The sequence below is a fragment of the Palaemon carinicauda genome, chromosome 31 (assembly GCF_036898095.1).
Source record: "Palaemon carinicauda isolate YSFRI2023 chromosome 31, ASM3689809v2, whole genome shotgun sequence".
NCBI lineage: Eukaryota > Metazoa > Arthropoda > Malacostraca > Decapoda > Palaemonidae > Palaemon > Palaemon carinicauda.
The window spans coordinates 55775129-55789728 of record NC_090755.1 but is presented as its reverse complement, the minus strand read 5'-3'; the positions used below and the strand labels follow the sequence as shown (position 1 = coordinate 55789728).

At 36.2% G+C, this 14600-nt stretch overlaps 1 protein-coding gene across 1 annotated transcript in view; it reads left to right on the top strand.

Annotated features, from left to right (window-relative positions):
• LOC137624410 (protein SGT1 homolog) overlaps positions 1–11925 on the top strand; it is a 31025-nt gene extending 19100 nt beyond the window's left edge. Inside the window, exons 8-10 of the mRNA XM_068355155.1 lie at positions 4180–4270; positions 8298–8494; positions 10847–11925. Of these exons, the coding sequence (XP_068211256.1) occupies positions 4180–4270; positions 8298–8494; positions 10847–10951 (393 nt within the window). The 3' untranslated portion in view covers positions 10952–11925. The remainder of the gene's footprint in view (positions 1–4179; positions 4271–8297; positions 8495–10846) is intronic.
• The last annotated feature ends 2675 nt before the right edge of the window (positions 11926–14600 follow it).

The window sequence follows — 14600 nt, the reverse complement described above, 5'->3', positions numbered from 1 at the left end:
GTCACAGACCATGATCCTGGGTGGTCCTGGTTGATCCGGGAAGAAGAGAGTCTACGGTCTGAAAATAGATTTTACCTTTGATCGCCCCTGACTACCTACGTCCCCACCACGGCATTGTCGAGGATTAACCCGGTGTCACCCCAGAACCACTATTGTCACTGTGCTGTCCTAGCACTGTATTGGTCCTTACAAGGCAGTGCTACGGATAACTTGGACCAGCCAGGCACTGCTACTGAAGTGCCACACTCGCCCAAGACCACCCCAAATTGTCCCAGACTATGCTTTACCCTGGATGTTTTTGCATCACGGATCTTCCCAAACTGTCAAGGAGCCTCTATGGATTCCTCCCTGGATCACCCTGGTTCAGGTCTCTGACAATCCAGGAGGTTGGTGTGACTATAGCATTAAGTTCTTTGGTTTGTGTAATTGGGAAAAATACCAAGTTCTTTTAAAATTTGTGATATTTCGGCTACCTTGATGACAAACTTGAGAACCGATTCAGACTTATGAAATAGGAATAGGTCAGATGGAAGCATCTGGACAGCAGATGATTTGCCTAGTGCCTTGGACTACTTTTCGTGAACCAAGTGATCATGATCAACCTCAACCAGCCATAATCAGTAATGTATTTTATTATCCATCTTTTCTCTGGATGTTGGGCTAAGAATACTTTGTCTAGTCCTATCAATGTCTATGTAATAAAACTTGAGGAAAGCATGAGGTAGAGTATTTTCCACCCATAAAAGTTATAACTCAGTTTTGAGTGTGTTTAGGTGCATATACGTCAGAATAATTTTTTATTGATTATAGGCTAGCTTAAAATTCACAGGATGTTTTCTCTTCCATTCATGACAGATTTTTATTTTTCTTTGCCTACACATATGGTGAATAGCCCAGCTTATTCTTACACATTCACCTCTTTCCTCATACACCTGACAATGCTAAGAAACAAAAAGTTCTTCTTCACTCAAGGGGTTAATTCCTGCACTGTAATTGTTTAGTGGCTACTTTCCACTAGGTAAGGGTAGAAAATACTCTATGGGTATGGTAAGCATTTTATCTTTAGTCTATGCATTCTTTGAATTGTTTTACTGTATATGTATTAGTGTAAATATTATTTCTAAGTTTGTTTGCAAGTATAAGACCTTTATTGTTTTTAATTATTCTGTCTGGTGATATTAAGCAAAATCTGGTACCAGTTTGTCGTAGATTTTGCTAGTGTCATCTTAAGTATTTTAATATTCATAGACTGCAAGGCAATATTAAAGACCTTTTAGTTGCCTACAAATTGTGTGATATTTTATTATGCTCAGAAGCTTTGGTTTCTCAAATGAGGCACTCTTCTGAGCTCCATATTATGAGTTTATAAAACCAATAATTTTGAAATAGGGTAGCAATCCTAGGGCAAGGGTAATGGCAGGATATATGAGGACAGAATACCCTGCTTCTCATAACTCCTGCTTTGAATGTATGTCATGATATTTGGGTAATAAAAGTTTGTGGCAGGCATGATCACTTATGAGTTTGATCCATCCGAACCCCTGATTTTCTCTCTGCCTGAACGCATAGTAAAATAAGGTTAAGACTAAAGGTTTACAAAAATTTACTTCCTACTTAGATATGTGCAATTTTATTTGGACTATTCTACGGACATTAAAAGGGGTCGTTTATTCAGGGGATAGTTCAGTGTTCCTGTATTTGGATGATTCAAGGGGGCATTAAGGGTAATGTGCCTAATTTGTTTTATGGTATTATATTCATGTCCTCTGTCCAGGAGTGCAGTGTCATTCAATATTACTCCTTGGTCACCAAGCTCAGAAAGAATTAGATCCATATCTAATGAAAGATTTGAAAATTAGTCTTCATGATAAAATTTTTCTAATCTTTTGGAAAGGTTTTTAGCGACTTTTCAATGTCATCCTAAATCTGTATTCGCTATACATTATCTCAAGGAGTCTTGGTATATGTGTCATGGTTGTGGGGTTTAGGACTTATAGTGGCTGGTTGGGAATGTCTTGATAGAAGGGGGAATTTAGTGGTATTTGTGTAGAATTACACTTTCTGGGTTGTGGTTTAGTAAACTTTTCAAATTTACTTTGTTTGTTTTTGTAAAATTAAGTATATTAGTACTATATATAAATGTGTAATTACCGTATGTGATAAAGTAATTTTTTTAATGTCATCTGGAGTTTAAAAGTGTAGATTGCTCTATTTTTTTTTACATCAAATGATTTTTTGTTGTAAATCATTATATACTCACCCGTATGTTCACGCACAAACAAAAGGAAAGTTGTCTGTGCCCAGTGATGTCACTCCTAGAGAATGGAAACTTTTCTTTGAATTCAATTAATCAAAACATGAAAGAAAATTTTCCTTGAGATACACCAGCCTAGTGGGAGTGAATGATTTCATCAGTGAGATGTTAGTTTTGGATGAATCATCATACTCGGCGCAGATTTTTATTTTATTAGTGCTATAACTGATGATTTTTAATTGTATGAAAAACTGCTTGCTTCAGGCATCCTTAAAGGAAGGGCACAGGGAACAGATACTTTAACTACTATCAATGTCATAAAGTAGGACCAAATTTTAGGAATTTGATTAGTGTACACTGATGCTGCTCGAGCTATAATGACTAAATATTAGAGATTTATTGTACACCTTAAGAGAACCAAAAACAATGCACTGATTTCCTTTAATTTATTTTACAACAAGATCTTTCTGCAAAATCTGTTATTTTGAATACCTTGCAAAAGATTGTAAGTATTGTTAACTAAATTCAGCCAAATGCATCCAAGCATAGTTAATTTCAATACATGCTGATAGTGGGTGATGAAATAATAAGTGTAGATTTGTTTTGCCTCTCAAAAGTACACTGGCTGTCAAAATGGAAGTTATTGGTCAAAATTTTTTTATTTACGAAGGCAAATAATTGATTTTTTTTTTTTTTTAGAGAAAATAACTAACGTGTTTTAATTTATCCAAATTTTCACCGAGATGTCACATTTTTATGAAATTTTATTTAAAAACAAAATGGGTTAAACAACGTTGCAAGGAAGAAGTAAATGTCTCAAGAATTTGAGTCATTTAGAAAAAAAGTTCTATTCAAACTCCCTTGTCTCAATCAAAAAATTTCAGAAAAACTATTTCCCCAGCTTATGAACATAATGAGGAAAAATTGAGATAGATGCGAGGGTTTTGGCTTGTGTATCACAGGCTCCTGAAGAGTTACAAGTGGAGCTTATTGCAATGTCAAAATGCATCCTGAAACCTCTATATTTGACGAGAAAATCCCATCAAAATTTGAAAAAAAAGTGGTAGAATATCACAATCATCGTGAACATGCATGACTGATTTCCTGCTTTTCTTCAACATACAGTTGTGAATAAACTTTTCATATTTGATGCAAATTCCTTCTCAAAAGATTAAAACTCAAATAAGTAATTTATTTGTATAAGTACTTTTCTAATTAGAAGATTTTAAAATTTAATGCTTTCAATTTCTATAAATATCTTTCATCAGATTACTAATAAATTTCTTCCTAGGGGATAAAATAACAAAATAAAATCTTTATGCGGCTTTAAAGAGTGATGAAGAATTGCAAGATAGCCTTCATCCACCAAAATGTTCCCCACCCCTGGTCTAGGATGTAATGGAAACCAAATGCCCTATCTCACTCATTCACGGGCTACTCGCCATTTGTGAAGTGTGTAAGTCAGCATTATGAACCTCAGAGGAAGTTAAAAAAAATGAACAGAATTTTAGTAATACAGTAGTATTTAATTTATACATCCCCACAGATTGGTGGTGTCAAGAGGATAGTGGGGTATTTTGATTTTTTAAACTTTTAGATAATGTTATTGGTGTTTGGTAATGTCTCATTGCTTTAATAGAGGCATTAGTGTATTGTGGAAGGAAAGAAAACTGGAAAATCTTGATTTTAAGGAGTAACATCAACATTCCTAGCTTCTCGAGACAAAAAGCGATATGAAAATTGGGCTAGTTTAGAAACGAGAAATTTGATAATTAAAATATTTTTTAGTGTTGAAAATTGATGTAATAATTTTAATCTGTTCTAAAAAAAATAAAAAGAAATGGACCTTTTTATTATAGAGAGATCAGGAAGATCAATTTTTGGTAAATATTTTTAATTTCTTACATAAACCCTTTTGATTTCAGATTGAAGTGAAGATGAAAAAGGTGGATGGCATACATTGGGCTGCCTTGGAAGGTGATGGTACCGAACCTACTGTTAAATCTGCTCCTGGAGGTAAATAAACTACAGTGAACCCTCGTTTATCGCGGTAGATAGGTTCCAGACGCGGCCGCGATAGGTGAAAATCCGCGAAGTAGTAACACCATATTTACCTATTTATTTAACATGTATATTCAGACTTTTAAAACCTTCCCTTGTACGTAGTACTGTTAACAAACTACCCTTTAATGTACAGAACACTTAATGCATGTAATACAGTACCCTAAACTAAAACAGGCACAAATATTAAAGGCGACTTCATATCATGCGTTTCCTAAACACGCCAAAAAGCACGATAAAAAATGGCAACCAATGTTTTGTTTACGTTTATCTCTGATCCTAATGAAGAAACAAACGCATTTACACATCTGTTTATAGGTTAGTTTTTGCATCAATTATATTGATTATTCAGTACAGTATGTTGATTTGGTTATTACTAATGTTTTACTTAATTTTTCTTAGGACTTCCAAATGAAATTTTTTTCTTTATGACGCCGCCTGAAACGACGGCGTCATAAAGTACGCTCAGTAAACAAACTAAGGCATTTAACGCGCATGATGAAAGTGATAAATAATGATATTACAGTAAAAGCTTTTATAAAATATGTTATTACAAATATTATTTACCGTATCTATATAAAATCATACATACGTAGCAAAGCAGGAAAATAATCTACGAGAGAGAGAGAGAGAGAGAGAGAGAGAGAGAGTTGTTTTACATACGTAAATGTAAATTTTAAACAAAGCAAAAATAGCCCCATTTCATATAAAATAGATTACAAATATTTTACTTTATCATATTACAGTAGTCTGTATAATACTGTAAAGTTCAGTACAGTATGTTGTTGTTATAGTCGTGGTGATGAAATTCTCACGAAACAAAAACACGCCATTTGATTACAACAGCTGATTCATTCTCTCTCTCTCTCTCTCTCTCTCTCTCTCTCTCTCTCTCTCTCTTCGTGTTATACAATACTTACATTTAGATGAAGAAACTAAAATTAGTTTTCTTAGTGTCAATTAAATACGAAATGAAATAATTAGGCCGAGTCTACATCCATTTCAATCATAGCCAAAAATAGGGCATCCGATTTCATCAGCAAACCACTATTTTTTGGGAAATATCATTTTATTCTAGAAAATTGCCACTCTTTAAATAGTTAATTGCACATTAAGAAAGCGTGTACTTTTGTTTTTAAATTTCGGGTGTGTTTTAAAAATCGAGTATTGATGACTTTTTTTTTTTTTACTTTTGGCTGTGATTAGATCAGCTGTCATCTAGCTGCCGCTCTTGAGTGTGTACGAATACACTAACAAAGTATCATTTATACCATTTCTTAACTTATTCAAACCGTCTACAGTATACAGTTGATATTACATAAGCACCAATGTGTTATAACCTATCAAATTTTTTTGTTTATTACATTTAAACCACCCTCTCTCTCTCTCTCTCTCTCTCTCTCTCTCTCTACCTATCTCTCTCTCTACCTATCTCTCTCTCTACCTATCTCTCTCTCTACCTATCTCTCTCTCTACCTATCTCTCTCTCTCTCTCTCTCTCTCTCTCTACCTCTCTCTCTCTCTCTCTCTACCTATCTCTCTCTCTACCTATCTCTCTCTCTCTCTCTCTCTCTACCTCTCTCTCTCTCTCTCTCTACCTCTCTCTCTCTCTCTCTCTCTACCTCTCTCTCTCTCTCTCTCTCTCTCTCTCTCTACCTCTCTCTCTCTCTCTACCTCTCTCTACCTCTCTCTCTCTCTCTACCTCTCTCTACCTCTCTCTCTCTCTCTACCTCTCTCTACCTCTCTCTCTCTCTCTCTCTCTCTCTAACAAATGATATCTTTGTTGCTCCTCAAAGTTTCATTTATATTGAAAATCAATCATGATTCAATTTTCCTTACTTTCTCCAATCTCGCACCATCGGTCACATCGCGGTATTTTCGATATTTCCGGAAAATCCGCAATATATGTATAGACATGGGTTATGAAAAAAATCCGCGAAGTGGTGAATCCGCGATGGTCGAACCGCGAAGTAGCGAGGGTTCACTGTATTGGTGTTTTCTTGTCCTGAATGTAAATGTAGTTTTGGGCCATTTGGCCAGGTACCTGGGTGGATGAAGCCACCAAGTGCTGTCTTTGAAACATGCCAAAGTTAATGAATTTGATTTTTTATTCGTATTTTAATATAGATTTGTTCACTGTTTTATCACAAATTTTTTCGTCATTAATGGTTTAGACATTTTTAGCATCTGAATCCCACTCACTTTTAAGTTGATAGTCTTATTTTTCAGTTGTATAATGATGAATTTTATGGTTTTCTATTATTATTATTATTATTATTTGCTAAGCTACAACCCTAGTTAGAAAAGCAGGAGGCTATAAGCCCAAGTGCTCCAGCATGGAAAATATCCCAGTGAGGAAAGGAAATAATGAAATAAACTAAAAGTTTAAGAACAATAATATAATATATATATATAGTATATATATATATACATATATATATATATATATATATATAAACTAAAAACTTCAAAATTACAACAGGAAGAGAAAAAAAGATAGAATAGTGAGTTAGTGTACCCTCAAGCAAGAGATCACTACCTCAAGACAGGGGGAAGACCATGGTATAGAGGCTATTGCACTACCCAAGACTAGAGAACAGTGGTTTGATTTTGGAGTGTCCTCCCAGAAGAGCTGCATAACATAGCTAAAGTCTCTCTCTACCCTTAACAAGGGGAAAGTAGCTACTGAACAAGTACAGTGCAGTAGTTAACCTCTTGAAAGAATAAAAATCATTTAGTAATTTCAGTGTTGTAAAGTGTATGAGGAAAGAGGAGGTTGTGTAAAGAATAGGCCAGATTATTTTGTTTGTGTGTCAGCAAAGAGGAAATGAGCCATAATGACAGACAGACAGACAGACAGACAGACAATTTAGTACTGTCTGGCCAGTCAAAGGACCCAATGACACTAGCAGTAGTATCGCAACGGGTGGCTGGTCCCTTGGCCAACCTACTACTTTGTGGAATTTGGAGATTAACTGCACAGTTTCTTTTTAAACAATCAGCGGAATAATATTTTTTAGTTTCGAGTATAAATTATCCTGTAAAGTGGTCATGCCAGGTTTTATATTAACATGAATTACCATCACTGTGATTTATTGAGTTCTTTATCATTCGGCTTAAAATTCAAGTAATTAGTACTGCCATCTTCACTGTTATGTTAATGCCTTAGTACCCAAAAGAAGTATACCTTCAGCTATGGAGAACTTTGCCAGTTATTTTAAAGGCATGGATATCCTGAGCTTGCAGTCCATATTTTTCTGAAGAGAAAATATAGGGTGGGAGTTTGAAAGTACACTATGGTGCAGACAAATAGTGAAGAGGTAATGTCAAGATAATTATATAGTATATACAGGGTATAAATAAAGTTCTAGATCATGTGTGTGTAAATTCAAGTGGTATATTTAGGAGAAATAATGAATTGGCTAATTATAGCTATTCTTTCCAATATTAGTTAAGACTTTCATAGAGATACACAATGCATACAGCAAGTTCACAGCTAGTCAAAATGTGACAAAATTTCAGTACCAGGACAGTAAAGTTTATTAGTTTTCCTTCACTAGGTGATACTAGCAATGGAACATTTGGCAATAGTTTTGAGAGGGTGGCTTGTAAATGTTTTATTTGTACATAAACAAAACATTTAAATTGGCATGGGGTGTACTTACTCTTTGAAAGTTTCATACAAATCTGTACAATACTTTATCAGACTGATTATATAATATTGTAGACCAGTCTTGTGCAACGCTGCTAGAGAAACTAAATTTAGAAGTATCATTGTTTAGGTCGCATCTTTTATTTGTATATTTTGCATGTTAGAATATTTAGAACCTAAGCTTAGTGGTAAAATCTTATTGTTGGTTGCAAGTGCTTGGTTCTTCAGGGTAAGAAGTTTTGGATACAAGGTAAGTTTTAGAATATAGCTATTATGGTTTTGAATTTTCTTGCAATCCATTAGTATTTTAAGAGGATGTGTGTGTTGCAGAACCTACCAAAACTCAAAGCGTTCCAGCATATCCGTCATCTGCTAGCAGGAAGCACGACTGGAATAAGCTCGAAGCAGACATAAAGGCTGAAGAGGAAAATGAGAAGCTTGAAGGGGATGCTGCACTCAATCAGCTCTTCCAGAAAATTTATGGACAAGGATCTGATGAAACTAAAAGAGCAATGAATAAGTCGTTTGTAAGTAGCATTTTTCTCCGTTGTTTTACTAGGAGGTGAAAAGGTATATATTTATCACACTTAAGGGTTATTAGAAAGTTAAAATGCCTTGCATTGCTGAAAGAGAAGGGATAAATAGTTTTCAATTCTGGTTACTTTATTTGAAATATTATGATGACGATGCTTCAGTTACTTTATTTGAAATATTATGATGACGATGCTTCAGTTGCTCAGTTTCTATGCTAGGTAGTACTGTAGAATGTGGTTGAGAAGAATCTAGGACGAAAATTGGAAAGCCCATAAAGTTTAGAAGTTGGGGGTTAATGCCGTCAATGCATATTACGAGTTGGAATGTATACGTCCTTGGCCCGATACTTTTTATATACACAAATGTGACTATTTGTACAGATAATTTTCTATTTATATCAATATCACCTTACCCTCATCGAATTAGTGCCATCAGTAGGCATACTTGGAGGTCTTTGACGTGTTCCTTTGGCCAGCCCCCTTGCTGCACTCATTTTATTCCCTTTGCCTCTGTTCTTGCTTCCATCTAACTGTTCAACCTCTTTTATTTTTTAATTCAGTGTAACTAGGGTGCGGAATGGCTTTTCAGGTTTCACCACCAGGCTATTTGCCTCAAATTTATAATTCAAATTGACCACCTTATTGTAGACCCGTAGTTGGTGACCTTTTTAAGAGATCTAATTGCCTGGTGCATACTACAAGGGATGTAATTAAACTTGTAGCCTATTTTTAAAAGTGTGATTTTTTGTTAGTCTAAGACATTGCATCTTCTCCATCCAGATCATTTGACTGTATCTCAAACTACAGTACATGCAGAACTACATTATCAATGTGTATTTTCATAATTGATATAAGATTCACTTTTGAAGTATATAATTTTCAATTGCATAAAATTTGGTTAATGGATTTTTTAAAATTTATGGATACCTATTTATCCAAAGGTAAATTTTACTCTTTCTGCCATTGATTTGAGTACCCTGTCTTGTCTAAAGCTGCATATATTGGACAAACCTGTAGTCCGTGAAATTCCATCTTCCTGATTTTATAAATGGTAGTTTTGTATATCTGATTGAATGATTTTGAAAATCCTTTCCATCTAGAACCTACAAACTATATCTTTCATGACTTAAATTTAAACAGTTTTGACTGCTCATGTGATGCTTTACGTCAGTGTTCTAGAAGTTGTGTTCCTGATGTAACCAATTTATGGAATAGTCTTAGTTGAAATCTTTGAATATATTGCAAGAGTTTTTTGGTAATAAGTCTTTGTTTTAAAATGTTATCTTGCTTTACTTTAACTTATATTTTATAGGTTACTTAGTATAGGTTACTTAAGTATTGCTTTTTTTTTTTTTTTGATGGTAGCTTTCTCATTTGGGCCCTTGATTTTTTAGCATTCTGATTTACTAGGGTTGCAGCTTGGCTTGTCATACTGAATATAATTTTTGATAGTCAAGGACAAGTAATAACATTTTCTAACTGTTGAAACCCTAAAACCTAGGGAAATTTCAAAGCAATGGTGTCTGTATTAGACTGTTCTAGTTGTTTGACCTTGGAATTATCATAGAACTGAAGATTGATCTGTTTCCTGTAAATGTCGTGACAAAATGCCAAGGGTCAACCTGTATTGCCAGAACCTTGCTTTCAACCTGACTAGGAGAGGATTGTATTAGTTTTATGAATCTGGGCCATTGTGTTTTCTCAAAATAAAAATTTTGTTACCTGCTGTTGACACCCAAGAGAATATTTAAAAAAAAAAAATCTCAGATAGGCATTTTTTTTTATATTTAAAAAATTCGTCGGGTAGTCTATCGTCGACGTTAGGTGTCTTATGCAGAGACAGTTCAGGTGACTAATGTCAGTTGTAGAAACGATAACGATCATGGACATTTGCATAAATTTTCCACAGTAGAAAAGCGGGAGAGGTACAGTATAAACTATCACAATGAAACTACAGTAGTTAGGTTACAATTTTATATGAGACTGCAGGGAGCATCACAAAGTTCGCAACGTTGTCCTTTAACTCCCAGTCCAGTTTCTTTTTAATTGTCAGTATATTATTAATTTTTGGAGTTTTGACTGTCATGGTCATTGACAATTGTACTACAGTTCTCATACAGTATTTTGTATAAGAAAGGATGGTATCTCAGAAGGAATACATAAATATATTCTCTACAATACTGTCTAAATGAAACTGTATAAAACAGTATTCAGACATAAAGGTATATGTACTGTAATACGTGATTGAGGATAGTACTGACTAATTCAAGTCATTTTAGTATTAGTGAATAAAATAAAAGCATAAGGTAGTGTGATGATTATTTTTTTTTTCCTTTCTTTCAACAGATGGAGTCTGGAGGAACTGTACTAAGCACAAACTGGAAGGAAGTTGCAACTGATAAGGTAGATGTTAAGCCTCCAGATGGCATGGAATACAAAAAATGGAATTAGTGATTTAATTATCACATACATGACGTGCAGAAAAACCTTCCGTGTGTAACAGTATCATTGTGATGAGGCAGTTTTCATGCTTGGTTTCTTGGATTATTCTTCACTAAGGTGAAGGCAGAGATTATTTTATATTTATCAAAATTCATAGATGACAATTAGCTATCTAAAGTCTTTTTTATGAATTTTATTTACAAATATAGTCCAGTTTGGATTGTGCAATCAAGCTTATTGTAATGTTAGGGTACTGTTGTGTTGTTTGCTTTATCTGTTATTAAATACTATGTTTGATATGTTTAAAAGTTACTTTTTGTGCTACACAGGTTTTGAGTAAAGTACAAATAAGAGAAGAGTAAAATCCTAAGAAATTATAGCTCAAAGTAATACTAGCAGAAAAGTGATTTAAACTAAATTGTGATGGAAGGTTTTTTTATGTCCTTTTAGAGTTGTGTTAGTGATTTGATGATAACCTTCACTAAACTTCTAATAAAGTATTTAAAGTCAGGGAACACAATACAATTTTCATCGGAATGTAAACTGTGATGCTATTAAGAGGATACTGTGTTCATGCTGATCTATATAGTAAGTCTAGAAAATTAATTGTTGAAGCACAATGACAGTGCAGAATTTTAGTGGATTATTTATTAATAGCAGGTACACCCTGTTTATATTCTTGGTAATAGTCATACCTTTTGGTAGTCATTTATGACCGGAATTTAATAATTAAACTTTATGTTTAATTACATTTAATTGCTAAATTCTGGTTTAAGTTTAGCAATTAAAAGTTGTCACTAAGTTTGTCCAGTTAATTTTCTACTAAATGTTTTGAGTAGCAACTTGTAAATTAACTGAAATTTGGTGTGCTAATACATCCTTATGAGAAGCATGGTGTTTTCTGGACATTACTACAAAACATGTATGAAAGGAAATTTGTTGTAAGAATTACTAGTTGCTTTATAAATAAATTGCAAAGTTTTGCCTTTAATTTTATTTCTTAAAAAGGTTTTTATTGCTCTGTTACTGGGGCCATTTGCAGCGATGCCCTTCTTTCTGCTGACCCCCTTCCTCAAAGAACCAGGTTGGGTGGCTCAAAAATGGCTGTGTGCACACAGGCTCATTTCTGGAAAATGCTGTGGGCAGTCTGGGTCTAGGAACAGCCCCCGTGGTTTTCTTTGTATCTGATCCTGCAGGCCTAGCCGAACTTGAGGATTCGTTTACGGCTTTTCTTGAAGGGCCAGGACTCTCAAAGGAGAGTGCATGCTGGATCGGGGAGCAATGCAAAGCAATCCTCCACTTCTTCACTGCCTCCTGTACGTCTGAGCTACATGTGGGCCTACTTGTTTTGAGAATAGGGAGACTAAGGCATCACTCTTTAAAACTCAGGTGGCCCAATGGTTTGCTGCCTGGAATGCCTTCTTGCCAAACAGCATGACTCCTGTACTTCTCCAGAGATTTGGTGGTTAATAACCACTAACCTGGCCACTGGTCAAGCTAAGAGACAGCTTAGAGGGAGGCCATGGCTGTCGACTCAAATAGGATGAGAACTTTTCTTCTGTCTTCAGTCTCTCCAAGAAGAGTTCCCTGTCAGTACACACACAGATGGGTCAACCTGAGAAGGTAATACAGCAAGCTCTGGTGTTTAGAACCTCTGCCTTGAGGAGGGGGCAAGATCTTGTTTGACCAGTCGAAAGTCGGAGAGTTCTTAGATCCACAGATATGATTGTCAACTTGATCCGTGGTGAAACTAGAATATAAGCGGGGAAGTTCTCAATCCTTGAGGGTCACTAAACTAGCGATCAAAGGTCGAGGTTATCCCTGAAGGTGGAACCACCCTCTAGACTGTTTCACTCGCAAATTTGTGCAATATCCTTAAAGGAAAACTGACTTAGGATTGTCTGCCCCCATCAGCAACAGTGTAAAGTTCAGTGTCTTAGGAGCAGACAAATTCAGAGTACCCTCATTGCTACCCGAGGTAGACTGTGCAAAAGGTTGCACCGGTGGTTGTGGCCCCCCCCCCCAAAAAAAAAAATATTGTTCCAACCCAAGGATAGAACCAGTAATGTAATTGGGGACTGAAGAAGGCAGACAACGGCAATGTTTAGAATCCCTGGCACTGATCACAGCAGAAACTTTGGGATAACTTGAATTGACTAATACTGATCGGGCCACGGCCCTGTGCAACGAGGTACAGGGAAGAGGTCCCTCTGCTCTCAACTTTTGGTCTTTCATAGGGAGGAGGAGGTCATAATCCAGCAAGGATGGGTGATGGAGTGCACAAAGGCTCCTCCATTAACCGGTGAACATAAAGTGTAAAGGGCTGTACACTTATGTTCTGACTGACGAGCCACATGGTCGCAGCCCCTGGGGAAAGAAGCATGGGGCTGGGCACCACGCGGGCGTCATCGGGGATCTGCCGTCCCGAACGAATGCCACAGCATCCTTGAATCCTACGGCCGGAATGATGTTCTGCGATGAAATGAAGTAGAGGGTTCTGGCTGTCTATTGTAATGCTGAATGTTATCTGACTGGTAGCAGATTTGTAGATATATGGTAGGAGGTAGTATCTCAGAAGAGCTCTCTGCACTAGAAACCTGTTTGTAAAGAAAGTCCATGACGTCTCTAACCTATTTTGAAACTGAGACATCAAACTTATGGCAAGCGTTCTGGGGATCTGGAAAGAACCCATCACGTGAGCAGCGCCTTCCTGTTATCTGGGCACTAGGCGGTTGCAGACTTTGTTTATATGATACATAAGGATTATTCTTTTATGAAAATGAGATGCTTCCCCAGTTCCAACGTCAGTAACTCTATGGGAGCAGCATCTGTTGCTTCTGTTGGTGCTTCAGCCACTTATTCTGGGGAGTCCTCTATGCCGATCAATGAAGGATTTAGGGATCTAGTTATAGGTCTGGACCATGATGGTTTGGGATCCAGTTTTAGGATAAATCTTTGGTTTTAACCATCTCTTGGATATACTTCCTCTCTTGCCTCGCTCCTGAAGCGTCTGTAGTAGCCAAAGGTTAAGAATGGCTGTAATCTTATTACTATAAGCTGGGGACTCATGTTAATAAGATGGAGATGGGAGAAATGCTGTTTCCCTCCCAGACACCGAATACTGTAGCGACAATCTCGAAAATTTCTTGTGTCCCACCAAGATTCTCAGTATCTTTGAGCTGAGTTAATATGGTGAGGAATCTGTTCTTTGTCTTGTAAGCGATGGCTGCTGCTGATATACAAGAAATAGCAGATAGTTCTGCAGTCATTTTCCTCTCCTACCAGTGCAGCGGTTTCACCTGTAAACCTGAAGTCTTTTAACTGTGTTAGGATTTAATCTAGATGTAGATCTAGCATTCTGTAATGGGATGCATCGACCTAGACGATGGTGAGCTTGTTTCATATACACATGAGCATGATGCTAACATTTGTGAAATTACGGAAACACATTCTGCCTACAGGCGAGAATTAATAGTTGGTGTTGAGTTCAGGTGTGTGTGTGTTAACTAGGGTACCATGCTTGTGGTGATGCGTTTCCGTTTTACCTCATGGACAGCGAGCAGTTTTCTGTACCTGTTTGATGACGCAAATGCAAAGGTTGTTTGTGCATCTGCGACTGCAGAGAGAAATGCACTAACCTTATTCCTTTTGTGGCGTA